Source organism: Equus caballus, chromosome 28, assembly GCF_041296265.1.
Source record: "Equus caballus isolate H_3958 breed thoroughbred chromosome 28, TB-T2T, whole genome shotgun sequence".
NCBI lineage: Eukaryota > Metazoa > Chordata > Mammalia > Perissodactyla > Equidae > Equus > Equus caballus.
Genome location: NC_091711.1, coordinates 31403769 through 31427256, shown reverse-complemented (window position 1 = coordinate 31427256; position 23488 = coordinate 31403769). Strand labels below are relative to the sequence as shown.

Genomic DNA, 23488 nt, shown 5'->3' with positions numbered 1-23488 from the left:
TAGTAAGGAAGTAGAGGATTTGAGCAACATTATAAACCAAGTAGACCTAGCAAACATACAACAGACACTCCCAACATCAGCAGAATACACATTCTTCTCAAGTGCACACGGAACATTCTCCAGAATAAACCATATGTTAGGCCTCAAAACAAATCTAAATAAATTTTAGAAGCTTGAAATCACACAAAATATCTTCTTTGACCACAGCAGAATGAAGTAGAAATCAGTAACAGAAGGAAAACTGGAAAATCTACAAATAGATTGAAATTAAACATTACACTCTTAAACAGCCAATGAATGGATCAAAGAGAAAATCACAAGAGAAATTAGAAAATATTTTGAGATGAGTGAAAATGAAAACACAACATACAAAATTTATGGGATGCAGCAAAAGCAGTACGAGAGGGAAATTTATAGCTGTAAACACCTACATTAAAAAAGAAGAAAGAGGGGCCAGCCTGGTGTCACAGGCGTTAAGTTCGCATGTTCTGCTTTGGTGGCCCCGGATTCACTGGTTTGGATCCCAGCTGCGGACCTACACACCGCTTGTCAAGGCACACTGTGGCAGGCATCCCACATATAAAGTAGAGGAAGATGGGCACAGATGTTAGCTCAGGGCCAGTCTCACTCAGCAAAAAGAAGAGGATTGGTGGCAGATGTTAGCTCAGGGCTAATCTTCCTTAAAAAAAATAAAAAAGAAGAAGAAAGAGCTCAAATCAATAACCTGAGTTTATACTTTAAGGAACTAAAAAAAGAAGAAAGAAAACCCAAAACCAGCAGAAGGAAGGAAATAATAAAGATTAGAGCAGAGATAAACAAAATAGAGAATAGAAAATAATAGAATCACTGACACCAAAAATGGGTTCTTTGAAAAGATATGACAAAATTGACAGACTTTTAGCTAGACAAACAAAAAAAGAGAGAACATGCCAATTAGTAAAATTAGAAAAAGTGGGGACATTACTTCCACCCTTACAGAAATAAAAAGGATTATAAGAGTTTTGTTTTGTTTTTTTTTGAGGAAGATTACCCCTGAGCTCACTACTGCCAATCCTCCTCTTTTTGCTGAGGAAGACTGGCCCTGAGCTAACATCCATGCCCATCTTCCTCTGCTTTATACGTGGGACGCCTACTACAGCATGGCTTTTGCCAAGTGGTGCCATGTCCGCACCCGGGATCCGAACTGGCAAACCCCAGCCACCGAGAAGCGGAACGTGCGAACTTAACTGCTGCGCCACCGGGCTGGCCCCTATAAAAGAATTCTGTGAACAGTTATACACCAATAAATTAAATAACCTAGATGAAATGGACGAATTTCCAGAAACATAGAATTCCCAAAACTCAAGAAAAAATAGAAAATCTGAATAGATCTATAACAAATAAAGAGATTGAATCAGTGATTAAAAACTTCCCAACAAAGAAAGCCCAGGACAAGATGCTTTACTGGGAAATTCTACCAAACATTAAAAGAAGAATTAACACCAGTCTCTCAAATGCATCCAGAAAACAGAGGAGAATGGAACGCCTTCTAACATTCTATGAGGCCAGCATTACCCTGATACCAAAGCGAGACAAAGACATCACAAGAAAAGAAAACTGCAGACAAATATCCCTCACAAATATAGATGCAAAAATCCTCAACAGCATCTAGCTAAAACTAGAAAAGTCTAGAAGAAAACATGGGGGCAAATCTTCATGACCTTGGATTTGGCAGTGGTTTCTTAGATATGACACCAAAAGCACACAGAACAAAAGAAAGATAAGTTCACTTCATCAAAATGTTAAACTTGGGGGCATCAGAGGGTACTGTCAAGAGAGTGAAAAGACAACTCACAGAAGGGAGAAAGTATTTGCCAATCATATATTTGGTGAGGGTTTCATATCCAAAATATACAAAGAAGTCTTATAATTCAACAATAAAAAGCCTTATTAAAAGTGGGCAAAGACTTGAATAGACAGTTCTTCAAAGATAGACAAATAGCCACCAAGCACATGAAAAGATGCCAAATATCATTAGTCATTAGGGAAATGCAAATCAAGAGCACAATGAAATACTACTTTACACTTACTAGGATAGCTGTAAACAAAAGACAGAAAATAACAAGTGTTGCCAAGAATGTGAAGAAATTGGAACCCTCATACTTTGCTGGTGGGAATATAAAATGGTGCAGCCACTGTGGAAAACAGTGTGGCAGTTCCTCAAAAAGTTAAGCATGTAACCCAGCAATTCTATCCCTATTGGTATAGTCCCAAAAGAATTGAAAACAGGTATTCAAACAAAAATTTATAACGGAATGTTTCTAGCAGCACTATTCACAGTAGTCAAAAGGTGGAAACAACCCACATGTCTATCAGTGAATGAATGGATAAACAAAATGTGGTATATCCATACATTGAAATATTATTCAGCTATAAAAAGGAATGAAGTGCAGATACATGCTACAAGTTGATGAAACTTTACTAAGTGAAAGATGCTAGACATAAAATATTCTATGATTCTATTTATATAAAATCTCCAGGAATAAGCAAATCCATAAACAGATAGTGGTTGCCAGGAACTGGGGGGAGGAGAGAACAGGAGTGACTGCGTAATGGGTACGGTATTTCCCTTTGGGATAATGAAAATGTTCTGTAACTAGATAGGGGTGATGGTTGCACAACATTGTTAATGTACTAAGTGCCCCTGAATTGTACACTTTAAGATGGTGAGTAAATAAAATAAATGAGTAAAATAAGTGAATACAATTTTTTTTAAATACTAAGCTTTACGATGTAAAATACTATACCCTAGTGCAAAGGAATATTACATTATGAGATATATATTAACAAAAGAGACTATATCATAAGAGCAGTCCTACAATATGGATTCTTAACATTTTGTCCTATAAAGAGCAGAAGGAATATTTCTCTCTGACTCGATGACAACTTAAAAAAATAATAATTTTTAAAATAAATTCATTATTTTGATCTATGCCTGTTTTCTGATGTTTGGCTTTGGCATTTTCAAGAGAGACACAATATTATGATCAGCTAGGACATTTGTGGCCTTAGCGATACCATTTCAAATCAATCTATCCCCTGAACAGGTTCATAAAGTTTATATATTTTATTGAAAACTGCCAAATTCTAAATCAGAACAAAGATAGTCCTCACTTGTACTAGTATGTCAGTCTGTCCATTAAAAAATTGTCACTTGTTTATCTCTTATAATAGACAACAAATAAATGTATAGAGAATAAATTAATGTATAGACTAGTTCATTCAGTCAGCAAATATCAAGTATCCATGTACCTGGCACTGTGCTAGATTCTCGGTAATTATGATTCATTTTTAAACCTGTGAATAAACATTTCAGAACCGTTTCAGGCTTCTCTAAGACTGACAAAGGTATTTTATTTTCTGTAAATGAGTTATAATATTAATAAGTAAATATTACTAAATATTTTATTGAGTGCTTTACTGTATGCTAACCACCACTCTAAGTGCCTTGCCTTTGTAAATTTATTTAATTTTTACAACAGCTCTTAGGTACTGTTTTTATCCTCATTTTATAAGATGGGGATACAAGGCATAGAGTCTTAGTAATTTGTAGAATGGGACACAGCTGTTAATAGAGGAGCAGAATGTCAGGCAGTCTGGCTCTGGTACCTACATTCCTAACTCACTCCTTCTGTCTTCTGCCTGAGTAGCAATTTTCAAGTTCATCCTGAGAAGGTGGTATTTGTAGACAAGAATATTTTAGATCTTTCTTACTTCTCTGCATTCTGTAATATAACTTAATTAATTCAAACTGAAGCAAGGTGCTACTCATAATATAAAATGTTATTATAGAAGATGACAGATTAAATTTTATCTGAGATTCCATCTAGTTTTAGTATTCTGTAATCTGTACAAGTTTATAAGAAGTTTAAGTTCTCGTTTAAGTCAGCGATTATCAGTCTCAATTGTCCCTTTTTTTTCTGAGGAAGATTAGCCCTGAGCTAACATTTGCTGCCAATCCTCCTCTTTTTGCTGACTAAGACCGGCCCTGAGCTAACACCCGCGCCCATCTTCCTCTATTTTGTGTGGGACGCCTGCCACAGCATCGCTTGACAAGTGGTGCTAAGGTCCACACCCAGGATCTGAACCAGTAAACCCCAGGCTGCTGAAGCAGAACTTGTCAACTGCGCCACTGGGCCTGCCCCCAATACTCCCTTTTTTTAACAAACCTTTTATAATGCCTACTATATAAACTTAAACTCATAAAAAATATAATCTATCAAAATACATAATTATAAAAAGTTATTATAGTACTTGAATTGTACTATACATTTCTATAAAAAGAAAACAAACTGTTATAGAATAGCAGTGCAGTGTGTATATACTCAGATACAACTATACAAGAAGACATAGTGAGGTAGTCTTTGTCCATCTTTACAGTGAATAAATTTGAATATCAGAAAAATACAGTAACAGGAAAATGTAAGGTAGAGGCAAGGCTGCCAAGTTGCACAATTCCGGGGATGTAGTTTGCATAGAGCACAATGTAAATAGTGCCATCTGGAGTTCTGCAGTGTCATAGCCCTGAGCAAAACTGCAGTTGTTAGAATAAAAACTTACGTCAGTAGTAATAGAAAATAATTAAATATGGTGAGTGAAAGAGGGAAATAATGTTAACCAAAATAGAAATAACATGACAAGACAAATTATAGGATGTCACATTAAAAAAATAAGGAAGGATAATATTCTTGCAAATCAGCCAGTTTTTGTATGGATAGCATTAAAATAATTCACTGGTATGCCACGGGATGGAGTACTAACAAAGACTGCAAAAACATCTCCTATCTTGAAATGTCCCCACCTTTTAAGGTATTCCTTAATTTCACTCTGACATTCAAAAGTCATACAGACTAGCATTCCTGGTTCTCATCCACTAAATACCTGTAGTACCCCAATCATTAGGAATATCAAAAATGCCCCCTTGGTGTTGGAACCACCCTCTGTTGAGAATCATTGATTCAGATAATAATATGTGACCAGGCACTATTCTAAGTTTTATATGAATTAATTCATTTAATCTTCAAAAACCTTTTGTGGTGTGTTCTCCTATTATTCCCTTTTTATAGTTGCAGATCCCAGGCAGTCTGGCTCTGAAGCACTACAGCTATACTGTTTCTACTTTAAGGTTCTTTAAGAAGTTTTAATCTTTTTATATTATTGAAAAAGCAGATGTTCATATTACCTATGTGTTCTGGTCAAAATCAAGTGATACATAGGGCTTAATAAAATTGATAGAATTGTACTTAGAGTTGTGTTTAAGACATCATCATCATGGCAGTGTGAGAGGATCCATTTGTCTTCATCCAGGACTCAGAGCCTGGGTAGCAGCAATGGAAAGCATGCAGGACTCATCCCAACCACAGCAGTGCCTACAGCCACAAGTTAACAGGCAACAACAGAGGCAGTGCCCCACAAACCTGGCTCCCTCCCCATCCTGCCCCTGCCCCCACCACACCAGCAAAGCTTTCAACCCAGGTGATCCAGATGCACGGCAGAGGCATCAGCCATCCCTGTACACCTGGTGACAAGCCAGCACCACAGCAGTGCAGGCAAGAGCAAGTCATCAGTAAGGCATCAGTGACCCCCAGAGGCACAGGCCATGATGATGAGAGTACCAGCAACACCCCAGATAGAGACTATGGAAGGTGGAATGTGTAGATCCTCAATTGTAGCCAGAGGCAGCTCAGGCAAGAGAAACCAAAAACTAGCACTATGGCACCACCTACTGAAAAACAAAAGAAAGGCCTCTAATCTCCAACTGGTTTAAAAGTTTGAATCAAAACAAACAAAGCTATACCTAAATAAGAAAAGTGTTTGCTACACAAATGTGCTGGCAGAAGTATAACTCACTGGTCCCCACAAAAAGCCACAATAGCACAGTATCACAAAACAGAAATAACAGTCCTCCAGAAAACAAAGTCATGGAAGATTGTGATCTAAATGATAAAGAATTCAAAATGGCTGTCATGAAGAAACTCAACAAGCTACAAGAAAACTCAGCAAGGCAGTTCAGTGAGCTCAGGAATAAAATCAACAAGCAGAAGAAATAGTTTACCAAAGAAATAGAAACTCTAAAAAAGAACCAAACAGAAATTCTAGAGCTGAAGAACTAAACAAGTGAGGTGAAGAATGCACTAGAAAGCACTGGAAATAGAGCAGACCCTATGGAAGAGAGAATTAGCAAGGTCAAAGATAGAGGTATAGAAATGGTGCAGGTAGAAGAGGAGAGAGAAATAAGATGTTTTTGAAAAATTAGAAATTCTACAAAGAATTATTCGGCTCCATTAGGAAGGGCAGCATAAGGATAATGGGTATTCCAGAAGGAGGCTAGAGAGAGAGAAGGGAGCAGAGAGCTTATTTAAAGATATAATAGCTGGGAACTTCCCAAACCTGCGGAAGGAATTGTATATACAAATCTGTGAAGCTAATAGAACACTCGATTATCTCAATGCAAAAAGACCTTCTCCAAGACGCATGATAATAAAACTGTCAAAAGTCAGGGGAAAAAAACAATAACCTGCAAGCGTCATGACTACCATCTTCTGCTTGTGAAGAATTTGTAATTTTTGAAAGATATCTTTGCTGAAGCACTCTAGTACCAATTCTTGAAATGAAGATGTCATGTTCCTTATTCATACTTCATTAGCCCAGTTTTCAGATGACAAAGCAGAGTAAAAAGAAACAGACTTTTCTAGAGCATGAGGGAAATTATTCTAGGGTAGACTGCTCTGACCTTCTCACTAATAAGGTGTTTTGCAGGGTCAGCCATGCTTTACTATCTAGGTCATCACAACTCCTAGAAGAGTGCTCCTGTGGAAGAGTGCTCAGTGCTTGAGCAGGTGAAAGAATGAATACAACTCTGTATCTGTCACCACGCCTTTATAAAAATGATGCCATTATCAAAGCAAGCATCCAACAAGAGATGTATTTAAGAAAAGAAATTCCCAAGTAAATCATGGGATTGCTAGCCATTCAGCCTCATGTTCTACACCATTTCCTTTATGCTCCCTCGTCATGTTCACCATATACAAATACACACATATACACAGGAAAATGTAAATAGTAGGTTCATAATTATGACCCAGCATCATCAAAAGAAGGTTAAAATTATATTTGAGAGGTAAATAAGTGCATATTCATTTAGAAAGATTTATTATCCCCTACTTCCAAAAGAAGATAAAAATGGTATTTAAGTATTTAATGGGTTAAGTTTATTATTTTAAAAACTCACTAATACAGAACATCTTCTTCCCAGTCAGTGCCAAATAACAGATGTTTTTGTATATTAAAAACAGTACCGTTCTGTAAGAACAAGTCAGATCAACAAGTATTTATTAAACACGTTTACTATAGCCAACACTTAGTACTTTGGGGGATACAAAAGAAATAGAAGACCCAGTACTCACTGTAACTACAAAGGATGTCAGAAGTAAACCCCTTTTCTCCTCCTCCTCCCTAATAATCTTTTAAAATATTAGACAAAATTTATGGTGAAGGAAAATTGGCTTCTAGAAACCAAGGGATTCTTAGTTTAAGACTAAAATAATAGAGGTATGTAATGTGCCATTCACTTCGTCCATAAAACATGGGATGTTAGTAGTTGTCATGTTCTAGCTGCCATCATTTTTAAAAAGACTGGGAGAAGTGGAGGTATATAAAAATAAAGAATAAAATTTTTTTTCAGGAATATAACCAAATCATTGGATAAGGGAATACTGAATTATCTCAGATATTCAGTAAGCCAAAAGTATTATTTTTTGAGAAACTTTACAACAGGAAAAAGAATGTTTATCAGATGTCTCCTGTGTGCCCTGTGCTAGCTAAGTTCTTTCTATATTACCTCTCTTCATGTATATTCGAGCGTCTTCAAGATCCATAGTTAGGATCGAGTGTTCCCCTCCCACCCATGCCCCAACGGGGATCACAAAACATGTGATCTTTTAAAAAATAGTCCTTGTGGGAAACAGAGAAAAGAAGGGGCCTCCGAGCCTTCTGAAGGTAGGCTGAGGAAGCATTCCTTGGAAGGTTAATCCCCACTGAGAAGCAAATAAACTGCACCTCAATAATTCCAGGTACAAAGTGAAATCAGGAGAATTTATATGACTGATTATAATGTTGTGGTTAAAGAATTTCAGAAATAAAGTTCTCTGCTTGTCTTCTAAAATTCCCTCTAATTTTTTGTAACATTTTAAATCAAGATCAATTATTGTTTAGCTCTTACAAGAGCTTTAAGAATGGGATAAAATAGGCAGTTTGTGTTGAGTTTGGTAATCATTTCCCTCCAGCGAGTGGAACATAAAGATTCTGTGTCTTTATTAAGAACTGTCCAAAACTTGTACTAAAACCTGTTGATCACATTTGCAGACTTTTTTAATTCAATGCAATGAAATAGTTTGTTAATGAAAGCTTCTAAGAGAGTAAAAGTTATAATGTGATGAAAGAGTTTTCTGAAATTGTATATGATCGTGTACTGGTAACACCACTCTCTGGTATTCAGCTCTTTATTCTCTCTCATATGCCCTTGTAGATGAAATACGAAACCAATACTTCATAAAGTGTATTACCATATCAGTGATTGCAGTAATTTAAGCTTGCTTCATGTGGCCCTCATGTGGTTGCAGTAAGTGAATTATATAAATGAGAATCATATCCATAAACATTTCTTAGGTTTATTTTGAAAGTCTGTTTATGTGACTGATAAGGATTACTTTGCCTCATTCATAGCATATGTTCAAATTTTAAGTTGTAAAGTCTATCAAAATTTTTCTTGGAAATAATGGAATGCTAATATTTCTTGAGTAGTATTACTGATGTTTGTGTTAAGGTTTATGTTAAAGGAAAAGTTCTTTTACTCTGAGTTCCTTGAAGATGAAATCATTACGTATGATCTGTTTGAAAACTACCTTCTGGTGTTTCTTTGCAGTTGAGAGTTTAATTTTGAGCTTTATTTTTAAATCTGATGAAATTTCTCATAATTCCTATCCTTCAAAAATCTATCTGTTTGTGTAATTGTAAGTTAGTTAAATAAGATGTTAATTCTCCTCTGGGATGGCCTCAGGTAGTTTCTCAGCTCGGTGATAATAAACTTTTAGTGTCTACTGAATTTGTTTATAATTTCAAGAAATCAAAATGCAGCAACAACATGTAAGCTTATAGGATTTTTTTAACCCTTCCAGGGCTTCATGAAGACGTACAATAGTACATTATTTTTTGTATGATATAGTTGGCTTATTAGTCTTATGTATGAAACAGGCCACTTCCTCTCCCCTCCAAAACACACACAGCCTTTGATTATCGACTCTATTTTTGACTCGTTTTTAATTACTGAAGGGTAAAATATTAAGCATATGAAATTATTTCTCATTTTCACCCTTATAATTCTTCTTATTCTCAAGTCCGTAAAATTTATGGGAATCCATTTCTTTTATCATTAATACTACTTGCTTAGTAGTCTCAAGTAGTAAAAAAAAAAAAAGAGTTAGTCTAATCTTATTTCTGAATATATTTGAAATACTGACACATACTGAAAGTACCCATTACAAAATGCTTATTTTTTACTATCGTCCTATTTTGTTGCCTCCACTGTTAAGGCTTTGCCTGGCTATCAAATTTCCCCATAGTCTAAGCCACAAGCTGAGAAAGTTTGTTTAGTCACCACTCTAACCTACCATACCGACTGTCAAGATTTGTCTGTCTAATCCCTAGGTTTTCATTTATATGATTCCCTACCTCTGACTCTTTTTGCACTTAAAATCGGATATGGTAGCACTAAATTATTTTGTAATTTGTTTCATTTTTCTTCCTGTGTGTTTACTTACTAAGGAAATATACCATCTTTCCCTTTTTTCAGTCATTCATAGCATGATGAGTAACTTAGTGACTGAGTATTTGGAAATCAGAGAGGAAACTCTTCATTCTGCTATCATGAACTCAGTGAATACCGTGTTTCTTGTCTAAAAATGTTGGAGGACACTTTCCTGCACCTAGTAACATTGTAAAGTGCCTTTTCATCCTTGTAACTACACCCGGTATTACTTTTGTTCTTGCTTTCATATTTAATTAATCAATACAGTGACTCATGTGATCCAGTCATGTCTTTTAGAAAGATTGTGGTTTGTATTTTTCTTTACCAGTTAGAGAGGGCCAAGTGGATACAGATGTGTCATTTAATGTCATCCATTCCTTCTTTTGTCTGTTGTCAAAAACATTTGGTAGCAGAAATTTCCTTCTACAATGAACTCCCTAACAGACAATGAGCTACCAATTAAAAAATAGAGAACAAACAAATAAAAAGAACAGAGTATTAGCGAGGAAATTTCCTTTTGAATTCTCACAGGGAACATCTCCCTCTACTAATTGTCAACTTAAAAGACCTTTGAGAATATCTAGGATATTCCCAGTATGCCAACATCCAAATTATGGGACCTTTTTATTAATTAGATGGGACAGTTCCATTTAAATACCATATGGTAGGGATACTTAATGTTCTGCTGAAAAGCACTCTGCCTGAAATGAGGCAATAATTTTAACAATAAACTACCAAAAGTAAAGTAAGTGTAATTCATAATCTTAGATCTGGATAGCTCTTCATCTGTACATTTTACAGCTAAATCTGAAAGTTCTACTTAGGACTACAGAGTTGGGAGAGATGGGGATGTTTGTTCTAATTGTAGTCAGATTGGATCAAAACTGTCATTTTATTTTACTTGAAGAGTGATGCTGTCTATCTCCACTGCCCTTTGATTCAGTCTATATTATTGGCTTCTTAATATGTTGGCAGATTAACTTTACCTTAAAAGCTTTTTCTTTGAAATTTCCCTTGCAAATCTGTAAAGAGGTGATATATATATATATCATATATCATATATAATAATTATATATGTTTAATATAAGCTCCTGCCTTTTGGTCAAGGTAGTTTAACTTGATAATGTTATATTTTTATACTTTCTTCAGTGGTATCATTTATCTTTCCATATGTTTGATTATGTGTATTACAAAGGCTATGAACTCATATAGCTTTTCTCTTTCTGTGATATACCACTTTCCTGAAAAGTTTGCTTCTGTGGTTATAATTAACTTTTAGGTAATTTTATTTAATATGAACAGCTTTATTAGCAATAAATTTGGAAATATTAAAATTTTAATTTCTGAATTTCTGGGGGTTTTTTTCCGATTACAATGGAAACTCTCTTATCCGATATGGTCTAAACCCATAATTCCTTTGATAACTAAATAGTCAGTAAACTCAGGAAATCATTTTAAAAGAATGTCAGAATGACTACCTACATTATTTTCATGTACAACATGTATATCAAAGTATACCAATTTGCCATCATGCCAATCTTTTGATATTAGGCCAAGACTTTTTTCTTCTTCTTCTTAAGTTAGGAGTCCATTGATTAGCATTGGACCTCTTTTTTGCATGAACCACACCCCTAATACAGTGTCTACTGTGAAAACAACACTTGCTAAAGCAGTCTTAATTCAATATATGTAGATTTTTATGATCTTTATTGCTTAATCTTTTGTAACTCACACATACCTAATTTAAGAGCATTTTTTTCAATTAGAAACATCTTTAGTTAGTTGCCATCAATTTAGTTTCATTGAAACAGCTCTTTCAAATTCATATTCTGTTAGCTTATATAATATTAATTATGTAATTACACTAATAAGCATGGGTTTACATCACTTACAAGCAGCGTTTTGCTAAGCAAAAAACCCCTATTCCCTCTTGATGAGCCTGCAACAAACTCACGTGTTAGCCTTTTAGAAAATAGCCTTCTTGTTCTTGTCAGGTCTACAGAGGAATAAAGGAAGAGTGTGTCAGAAGTAGGTCAATTAAGAGAGCTTTTACTACACATTGTGTTCGCTACATTTTAAAACGGATGCCAATTTATCCTTACACCGATACATGAAAATAATGTAAAATACAAGAAAAAAGGGATGATTTAAAAAATTTGCCTTACAAATAAGACCAACTGAAAAGTTGTACCTTTTGCCATTCAGACAAATTGATTGTTTTAAGATTATTTTTGTCAGAAAATTTATCAGAGAAAGTTTAGGCTTTTTTAGTTGATAATTAAAAAGAAATATGAGAGACAAAAAGAAAAATGAGGTACAGCCAGTCTGGAAAACAATTTGACAAATCCTACTGTAGTTGAACATAATTGTAAGCTATAATCCAGCAGTTCCACTCCTTGGTACGGACCCAGCAGGTGGGTGGGTGTGCATGTGTGTGTGTAAGTAGAGGGGTAGCTATGTGGGTGTCTGTATTCACTAAAAGACATGTGCAGTAAGGTTTATAGTGGCATTATTGGTAATAACCAAAAATTGGAAACAACCTAAATGTCTGTCAGTAGTAGAATAGATAAATACATTGGCGGTGTACTTAATTAATGGAATATTATATACAGAATGAGAATAACAAAGTATAATAAGATACAACAATGTTGATAAATCTCACAAAATCTAATGATGAGTGAAAGATGCCAGACTAAGAACATACATATGATTCATTTTTATGATGTTCGAAACAGGCAAAAGTAAGCTATGGTGTTGGAAGTCAGGGTAGTGGGTACCTTTTGTGAGAGGGCACGGAAATATGACTGGAAAGAAGCACAAGATGGCTTCTGGAGTTCTGGAAATACTCTGTTTCTTAATTTGGGTGCTGTTCTCTTTGAGCAGTCTGCTTAAGATTTTTGTGTTTTTATTATGTATGGTGCACTGCAAAAAAAGGTATCAAAAAAGTAAAAGTCATGTGACTTTATCTGATGGAACTAATATTACCTACATGAGCCATGTAGTAAAGACACAGAAAAATGAGTTTAGCTCCACAAAAGGATTTGAGAAGAGCTTAATTATGGAATCTATCAAAAGGGGAAATAAGACAGCAACGTAATATGTACCATCTGTAGCTAATTTAGTTATGATAACTCATTTCAACCCAATTTGTTGTATTTTGCATACTTAGTACTTGGATTGTGTGACCACTAAGAATTATTTAATAAGCATATAATTATAAATCATAAATCATTTTACCCTAGTCCTATAAAGTAATCTGGATCACCCTCCTCATTTTTAAGTCAGTTTTTTTTTTAATGTTAGGTTCTGTTCAGGATAAAATAATATTTAAAAATTAAACTAAAATTTGATTCATTGGGCAGGAATACACTTCATTAATTGACCTGTTTTTATAGAATATCTTTATCTATATTTTCTACCTCTTTGGTTTCCTCCATTTGAAAGGAAAAAATCATGAAAGTATTCTAGTATGTATTTATTCAGTTTATATAACAGCAAACAAAAGTCAAATACATATTAGAATTAGATCAAAAGAATAAGATCAAAAGAATGGAGCCTTTAAACTATTCTCTCATGGGACTCACTGAATTCGCAAGACAGATTCCTACTATTTCAAAAGTAGTAAAATATATGCTAGTCCAGCACTTTATTATGCAAAAGGCAATAGAGAAGAAAGAAATATTCAGTTGCCATAATTAATAATCTTAGTCATTGTGGGGAGTAAAACACAATTGCATAAACCCTTGGTAAATGTGATTCCCCTCTTCAATTAAATTGTAATTGTCTCCTTTCTATGGTAAATACTGTTAAAAGGGTGTATTGGCAAGAGAAAAGAGTATGCTTCTAAATTATTTAATCAAGTAGATAATCATTTCGAAGAACTTTTGTTAGTTTACATGTTTAGCTATGATATTTCAAGATTTGAGACTCTATAATTTCTACAAGGCAGAAAAAGTATTTGAAATAGTGTGGTTTGGCACAGAAGAGTAGCATTGTCCAATAAATGTGTGTATTTTCTTTGAAATAAGTTTTTGCCTAGACTTTAAAGACATTTTCCTTAAGTTTATTGAAATTGTTTTATGGTCCATAATGAGATGTGATCTGTGGAACCTAGAAGAAAAAGTCCAAAGATGTCTAATGAATTAGTTCAATTCTTAGGGATCAGAATTCTGTGGACACTTTGCCAACCACCCACCAACTTCTGTCTCCTGCCATGCCAACTCTGTGCCACACGCTGTACCAGTGAGATGTACAGTGGCTGAGTGTGAAGATTGGGCTGGAGAACTAGCAGTCTGGGTGGGAGATAGCACTTCTCACAACAAAGTGCCATTGTGGAGATTTCTGAGTCTTGACTCCACTCTGGGGATAGGAAAGAAACTGTGATGGGAAGCCATGCCAGTGAGTAACTTGATCCTTATTACTATGGATTTGTAAGTATTGAGGAGAGGGAGAGTGGGAGGAACCAAGTGCCTCTTCCTTCACACCACCCTTAATTTAGTAGCTGTCAATCAAGACCACCTTTGAAAAAGAGAATGAGGAAGTAAGCCAGATCAGAAAAGGTATAAGATAGGAAGTAGCCCCTGCCATGGAAACCCAAAGGCATGAGGAATAAGCAACTGTGGAAAATTACTGTCTCCCTAAATTCACATCACCTCCTACTAGCTTCTTTATATGTTATTTTGAAAATAGGAGGACTTGGAGGGCATGTTTTAAGCACCCCTGGTAGGCATTATTGTTAATTGAAATGACCATTGAAGTAGGAATGCAACCTAGAAACGTCAAGATTCTGTCCACAAAATAAAGAGTATATTAAATTTGGTGACTGTGTTACTGTGCTGCTGTGTTAAATTAATTAGAGAGAAAATGTGGTAATGGTTAAACTTACATTCTTCATACTTCTATCACATTTTCTGAAATAATTGTAATTATAATATTCTTTAAAAGATATACTTTAAATACAAATATCTACCTTATAATCTCTAGTTAATAGCTTTGAATAAATTCGTGGAAATTTTATTTTTTAGTAGTGATATATCAAAGATATTTAACATTATTCTCCTATTTTTTTATTAGGATTTGGAACTTGGAAGGAATACAGATAGCTCATTTTGTTCTCCATTCCCCTGGGATGAGTGTGTGCTGGCATCCTGAGGAAACGTTTAAGGTTATTTATAACTTAGCTTTCTTTTATCAAGCTGAAAAGACGTATACACATACAATACATGCACACATAGAGGAGACTAATCAATGACTTTTTCCACCTCAGAGTCTCTAATTGGCACAAATGCATTTGGATTAGTCTAGAAGTCTGTACTTTAAAAGTCCTCTATAATTAAGTTTTTATTTGACAACTATCATCCATAAGTGGCCTTTATTCACAATATCCTTTTCCTGCCCTTTGACAGGTTACAACCTGAAAACTGATGCCCAGACTATCGAGTAGCAGTATTTGTTAAAAAATGTTAAATCCATGCTTGTGCGCCATGTGTGTAAACAGAAAGCACCAGTGGATGTAAGGCAAATCTGACCTGGCTGCGATTGTATTCAATTCCTGTTCAGAGTAGAGCTTTCTAAAGTTCTAAAGTACACAGCAAGTTATTATCAACTGGCCTTCACTCTTATTTCATTGAGAAAATGGGAGCCTTTCAACAAGAGTTCTCTCATTTCCCAGTATTGTCTCTTGGGCAGCCCTCTATTTTTATCTTTCCCTGGAATCTAAGAACTTACGGCATTCGTCTTCTTAAAGTTAACCCTTCAGTTGCCTAGACTCATGCTAGTTCCTACGCATCCTGCTCTCATAGTCCTCTAGCGTCTTCCTACTTCTCTTACACTGACTCCTTTCTGTCCTTGTACTTGCACAAAAAGGTAAGTTTGATCAATCATAGAGAACACGTACGTAGTACTTAGGTATCCTTGGCCCGTTGTCAGCATTTCATGTATGTTAGCTCGTTTAACCCTCATGGCAACCTTATGAGATAGGTACTGTGATGATCTTCATTTTACTGATAAGGAAACCAAAACACAGAGAACGTAAGTAACATACCCAAAGCCACACAGCTACTAACTGGAAGAATTGGCATTTGAACCCAAGCAGCCTGCTCCATAGTTCTTGCTCTTGACCATTACATTCTTCTGTCTTCCCTTTTAATTTTAATCTATCTTCTTCAAACCTTTTATTTCTAAATGTTTGAACCCATCACCCATAACTTTTAACTTCGGTTCCTCATTCCCCGTCTCTTGGACTAACTCTGTAATCTCATTCAGTCTCCACTACTCTCAGAAATCATCAATGATTTTTTTTTAAAAATCCAGTGGGCTTTTCTTCCATTCTTAATCTTAAGGCAGCTTTTTATACTGTTGATCATTTCTTTCTTGAAACCCTGCTCAGCTGATCTTAAAGCTGCATTCTAGTCCACTTGAGCATCTTTGCATCTGTCTTCCCTTTTTCTTTCTCCTCTGCCAACTCTTCTTTCACTATATATTTGTGAATTGTTACAAGGGGTAGTTCTCTCCTACACTGTACCTTTTATTGTAATAGAGGGTAAAAGAATGAATAAAGTCCTTGCCCTTAAGTTACACACTGACCTGTAAGGAAGAAAAACATGGAAATACAGGAGCACAGATTTTAAGTGTTGGAATAAAAAAACTAGTAAGTAGAGTGATGACATCAAGAAGCCTTAATCAGGTCTGCTCTCAGCCTTCACAGAGGAAGTAATCCTGAGCTGAGATGTCCTTGACTATGTAAGTGTGCTGTCTGAGCCCTGATGTTCCATGGAAACTTGTTTCAGGCCTGTTAGATCTTTCATCAGTAGAATTATACTCTGTATATGTGCATGAGTGAAATTTTCTAATTTATTCATATCACATATATCAGGATTATTTCCATATGTATTATTTCTGAATCTAGGTTCTAAATTTAATTTTATGCCTAGATTTCTCCCCTGTAGCAGTGAGTCCACTTGAAGCATAATCAAGGATTCTACCAAAATATTAATGTCACCATATATAAACACAATAGGCTATTTTTTTTTTTTTTTTGAGGAAGATTAGCCCTGAGCTAACATCTGCTGCCAATCCTCCTCTTTTTGCTGAGGAAGACTGGCCCTGAGCTAACATCCATGCCCGTCTTCCTCTACTTTATATGTGGGACGCCTACCACAGCATAGCTTGCCAAGCGGTGCCATGTCCGCATCTTGGGATCTGAACCGGTGAACCCTGGGCCGCTGAAGCGGAATGTGCAAACATAACTGCTGCGCCACCGGGCCAGCCCCTATAAATACAATAGGCTATTTTTTAAAAGCTGTGACCTAGATGAGAAATGAAAACATTTATTACAACCTCTATCCCAAAAGTTATATCTTAATGCTGAATTTGTGGTTATTTCATATCCCTTTCTTCTATATGCTTGAATGTAATTTCTATTTTTCCTCTATATATCATCAAAATTTCACCCCACCCCGTCTCCTTTTTTTTTTATTGTTTCCATGGCTTCAGAATGTTTGAAAGTCCCTGCTCGAAATCATGTAAATTCAAAATCCTAAAATCATGTTTGATATCTTCCTTCCCTGTACGCAAACTTTTCCAGATCTTTTAATTTTTCCTTCACTGTTACTAGAATACATTCCTCTCTGTCTTTAAGTTGCATTCTTCATCTTTCTGTTCTTACAAGTACAACTTTTGCCAAACCTTAGCTTGGTTCTAAAGTCTTTGGCTCTCCACTCTGATTCTTCATGCCTACTTTAGTTAGGTTAGTCTTAAAATATCAGTTTCATCATGTCACTACTAAACTCAAAAACTCAAGAAAGGTGACAGAGAAGTGGTTAAGAGTATAGACTCTGGAGGTAACTGCCTGGAGTTTCACCACTTAACTGGCTGTGTGATCTCTGGCAAGTTAGGAAAGCTCTCTCAGTCACTGCCTGCACTTGCTCATCTTGTAAAATGGAGCTCATGAAAATTAAATGAGTGAGTAGTATAAAGACCTTAAAAGAGAACCTGACACATAATAAGCACTCAGTTTTAGCTGCTTGTCATTGTTGACGCTATTATTAGTACTAGAACAATCTAGTGGTTCTCAGTGGTCTGCCATATCAGATCAAGTCCAGAATTTTTGTTCTGTTATGCTTGGTCTTGACAAAAATGAGGCAGCCAGAGAAGAAAGAGAGAGATGGGTCCATGATTAGATATAAACTACACAAAAGAGACATATATCTGGATAGCTCCAAGCAAATGCTAGCATTTAATAGTAAAAGATATAAAAGTCACAAAAAGATATAAAAGTGATTTTTGACACTAAGTCTCACATTCTTTCCAGGCCACCACTGCTACTTCACACCTTCAGGAATGTTTTCACCTTAATATAAGCATAATTAAAAGAACATTCTTTAAAAGTAAGAAATTTACAGAAAATGTAGAGTTTTTCAAACCATTTTGTTCGGACAGCAACTACCCTTGCACTTATGTATTCACAGCAATCTCTGTATCTTCACTCCCACAAATGGGTATCCTAATGCTATACTTCTTTGAGTCTAAGAGACAGATTTTTTTCACATTTTAATATTTTGTAAAATTGGAATTTATAATTATTTATACATTTGATAAAGTATTTCTTAGGGAGGGAGGGAGGGAAAGGAAAGGAAGGAAGGGAACTAATTAATTTATTGAACATCTTAAATCAGTAGTATTTTAGAATAAAGGAAATATCAAAGTAAGAGTAACTACTGTTTATCGAGAGAGTGGCTACTATGTGTCAGGCATTGTGCGGGTGCTTTACATAGAATACTCATTTAATCATGACAGCAATGCTGTGGCTACTCTTATCCTCACATGTCCATTTTAGAAATGAGGAAGCTGCCAATCAAAGCCTTGTAACTTGGCCAAGTCATTCAGCTTTTAAGAGGAGGAGGTGGCCTTGCTCCCCAGGCCTGTCTGCTCTTTCACTATGCCATGCTGCCTTCCCTTCAGGAAACAAACTTACATTGCATAAGGATGTGTAACACGTGAATATCTCTGTTGAGAGAAACACACTTAGCTGTCCTTTCTAGACAACATAACTTAAAGGTAACTTTCCCTAGAATGAATCTGTAGCCTGATCACTTTTTCCTGGTGACTATACATTGTCATTTAAAACTGTACACAATGTTCTTCAGGCTTTCTTTTGCCAATTTTCTGTAAGGTTTTTTAATACTTGATAGAGATTTTTACGTAGGCTTCTCTTACTTCCTTTGCATTTGATCTCCCACTTGTAATATATGCAAATTTTATTTTATATATATATTTTATTATATAACATTGAATCTGTGCCTACTTCTCATATTTTGCTAGTGAATTAGGTAGTTGAATTTTCTCTATTTTTCTTTCTTACAGCTGATGGTTGCAGAGAAGAATGGAACAATCCGGTTTTATGATCTTTTGGCCCAACAGGCTATTTTATCTCTTGAATCAGAACAGATGCCGTTAATGTCCGCACACTGGTGCTTAAAAAACACCTTCAGAGTTGGAGCTGTTGCCGGGAATGATTGGTTAATTTGGGATATTACTCGGTCCAGGTACTTCCTTAGTATATTTATCTGTTGCTTACCAAAAAATCAGTCTCTGTTGCTAAATGATCTGTTGACCATTCTTGTATATCTGGGCCTCTCTATGGATCGAGCAAACTCAAATCTGTCCAAAGCTATGGGGTTTTACATAACAGAGAGGGGTACCCATGCTTTGCAAGTTTACTTTGAGAGTAACCAGAAAGAACAAGGCAGAGGAGGAATCTTTGATCTGAGAGTGTTTACTTATGTTTAAAAAAGAAGAAAAACACTGGCCTGTTGAATGATGGTGTTCTGTAATGCTTCTAAATCACGTTTATGTCTTTATCATATTTCATCAATTATAATCCAGGGCCTATTTGGAATTTTGTCACAGTTTAACTACATTGGGCAGTGTATCCTTTAAAGGGAAAATATTTCTTAAACTTTAAGTTCCTCTACTTGAGACCAGCCCATAATACATAAATTGCAAAATATTATCTTTTAGTTACCCTCAAGATAAGAGACCTGTGCACATGGATCGAGCCTGCTTATTCAGGTGATGTACCATTTTCGTTGGAGTTATCATTTGATCTTTTGAGTTTGGTTACTTTTTTGTGCTGTGCCGCCACCTGGAATACTTTCCCACTCCTCCCCTTTGCACTGGGATTTGTTTTGTTTTTTTCTGATTGTTTTATAAATGGTTATTTTGCTTTTCTAATTAAGTCTTTGCTTTTGTCTTTTGGTCTGGGCGAGGGAGTGATTTATTTTCCAATATTTTCTTTGAAAAATTTTATAAAACACGAAACATGTTGCCACTCCACCAATACCACCCCAATAATTTGAAGCATATGCTTCCTTATTTTTTGTGCTGACATCAGATGTAAAATACAGGTGGATCATGTTGTGCATATAAACCTCATTGCTGTGCTTTAAATGAGAACACGCTCGATAGTATATATCTGCAACTTTTTTCCACTTAAATTAACATACGTGTTTATCTTTTTCTTTTTCATTCATTTTTGCATAATATTCCATTGCACAGTGTAGTCATTAGGGTACTTTCAGCAAATAGGAAAGCTTATTAACAAAGAGACTGAAAGCAGTAGAACATTTATTATGTGCTCCTTTCATCAAGCCAGCCCTGGTGGTCTAGTGGTTAAGATTCAGCACTCTCACCTCCATGGCTTGGCTTCCTGGTCCAGGAACCACACCCGCCGACTGTCAGTTGTCATATGGTGGCTACTGTGATACTGTGCTGCTGAAAGCTATACCACCGGTAATGAAAACCCTATGAATAGCACCAGAGCATTGTCTATTATAGCACTGTAAGGTAAGAGAATGGCACAAAAAGACTGGGCAGGGTTTCATTCTGCTGTACACAGGGTCAGTAGGAGTCAGAATGGACTGGACAGCACTAACAACAAAATATTCAATCAAATTTCAAATACTCCCAATAAAATTGTAGAATTTAGGGACACTGTTATTTTATGTACTCCTAAGAAAAAAATATGTTCAACTAAGTGTAAAAATGCCATAGATTGTCAGATGCATCTTAATTTCAGAGATGTGAGCAAATATTCATTTTAAAATCAATGAACTATGGTACTTAACAAGAAGTCTGAAGGAGGCAGTCTCTGGATTGGTTTAGTAGCTCATCAGTGTTGTCAAGAGTTCAGACCTAGGGGCCAACCCTGTGGCCGAGTGGTTAAATTTGCACGCTCCGCTTCGGTGGCCCAGGGTTTTGCTGGTTGGGATCCTGGACACAGACATGGCACCAGTCATCAAGCCATGCTGAGGTGGCATCCCACATGCCACAACTAGAAGGACCCACAACTGAAAATACACAACTATGTACCAGGGCACTTTGGGAAGAAAAAGGAAAAAAAATAAAATCTTTAAAAAAAACGAGAGAGAGTTCAGATCTTTCCCTCTGCCATCCTCAGTGGCAAGGCTTTGGGCTTCTTGCTTCACAGTCACAAGATGACTATCAGAGTTCCAGACATCATAGTCTCGTGCCACATTGTCCAAAAAGGAGAGGAAGCAGCCCCTTTCATGGGGATTCCTATCATTGCCTTAAACCAATTATGTCTCATCCCTTGGAGTTGAACACCCTGTGCCAAACATAGTTGGAGTTCAGTTAACATGGAAAAAGGGCAGAACAACACTGGACAAGCAACTAATAATATCTGCTACACCTAAAAATATTAGCTAGACTGGAGCCATTTTTTTTGGTCCACGAATTCTTTTCTCTTATATCTTCCCCACTGCATTTATTATAATGCTGGGCCTGTTGTTGGAATTTCATTATAACCCCTGGTGACTCGTTGATTCATTGTATTCCAGTATCTAAGATGCCTAGAAACTTAAATATTTAAATATTCTAGGTGTTTGTATCATCCCAAGGAGTTTAAACATAAGTTTATCAATAATTTTATAACAAATGTCAATAGGAACCTTAAATGGGTTTTTTTAATGTATTGTACTGTGAGTATTTTGTATCTGTCTCATGCCTTCTTTGTGTCTCCTACCACACTGTCAGCCCTTTCTTTATAAAAAAGGAACTGCTAACCTTGTGTAACTTTGGAATTTAACAAAATGGCACACAATAAGCACTTAATAAATATTCACAGAATGAGAAAATACTTACTGCTAACTTCCCTGGAATTCTCAGTCTAATTATAAAGCCATATTAACTAATTTAGGGTTATAAAATTATTGTTTTGTGCAGAAAGAAATAACCTGTTTCAGAAAAGCTTGTAGTTATCTGTAGGATACTGTACTTATTTTTTTTCCTTGTCTTTTCTTAGGTGGTCCACAATTAATGAGAATTTGTTTGCAACCACTGGTTATCCTGGCAAAATGGCAAGCCAGTTTCAAATCCATCATTTAGGACACCCTCAGGTAACGTGGAGACATTTTGTGACATGTGTTTTTAAATTTGTATTTTCTACTTTTCCCCTTATAGCCCCCAAATTTGTAATGTGTAAGTAAAGACTGGTTTTTTTTTTTTAGTGTGCTCATTATTTTATTTTTTTTAAGTAATTTTATTGGGATTATAATGGCTTATAACATTGTGTAATTTCGGGTGTAGATTATTGTTTATCAATTCCTGAATACACTTCATCATGCTCACCCCCAGTAATCTCATTTTTCTCCATCACCATACATATGTGCCCCTCTGTAAAGACATTTTTGACTGTCTATTATCTGCTTAAATTGGAAAGAGAAGGCATTTTTCGATGTTTAAATCACCAGTAGTGACAGACTTTTTGCCAATATTCATGTAAGAAGAAATCACTGGTAGTGACAGACTTTTTGCCAATATTTCTTATGTTTCCTCCTTCATTTAAATATAATAATCTTGCTTGGTTGGTTTAGACAGCAAAACTGTTTGAGTCTAGGCTGCATCAGTTATTCATTGCTCATTTGGATCCCTCAGTCCAGCCAGCTGCAGACGAATAATGTGTATGTCACCTATGAAGGAGCATATTTTTTAATCCTGTTTCCACTATAAACAAAGACAGTTTATCAGTGCATTCTTACTGTTGAAGGGTAGTTTTCATTTGTCAGCTGTGCTGATTTATTGAGCTTCTTTAATTCTTCACATATTTTATAGCCCATCCTCATTGGTTCTGTAGCCGTTGGATCTGGCCTTTCCTGGCATAGAACTCTGCCACTATGTGCAATTGGAGGAGACCACAAGCTGTTGTTTTGGGTGACTGAAATGTAAGATAAATTTTTTGTGTACCTTAGATCCATAAATTTTGTATTTTTAGTACATATTTTGGAGAATTCCTTATTTTTATATCAAAAATGTGGTAAACTCTAGAAATGTCCCAGTTGTTGCTTTTGTTAAATAAAATGATGATTTGAAAAATTATTTTCCTGTTTTGTTCTGTGTATGTGCGTGTCTGTGTGTGTGTATATATATATTTTTTTTAGGCTGTAATTGATTGAGCAGCTCCATAAAAGAATTGACTAGGGAAACATAATGCTTTTGGTTTTATCACAGAATTATCCAAAATGTATTCTATCATCTATACTTTAAATATATGCTGTTTTCCTAATTTTCAGGGGCACAAATTCCTTTTGACTGGATGTCTCAACATTCTTAGAACATCTAGAATAT

At 35.6% G+C, this 23488-nt stretch overlaps 1 protein-coding gene across 2 annotated transcripts in view; it reads left to right on the top strand.

Moving 5' to 3' along the window:
- NUP37 (nucleoporin 37) overlaps window positions 1-23239 on the top strand; it is a 46405-nt gene extending 23166 nt beyond the window's left edge. For both annotated transcript variants that reach the window (XM_001497500.6, NM_001309340.2), the window contains 5 exon segments: window positions 14918-15008; window positions 19208-19389; window positions 19865-19915; window positions 22167-22260; window positions 22976-23239. In XM_001497500.6, the coding sequence (XP_001497550.1) occupies window positions 14918-15008; window positions 19208-19389; window positions 19865-19915; window positions 22167-22260; window positions 22976-23089 (532 nt within the window). In that variant the 3' untranslated portion in view covers window positions 23090-23239.
- The last annotated feature ends 249 nt before the right edge of the window (window positions 23240-23488 follow it).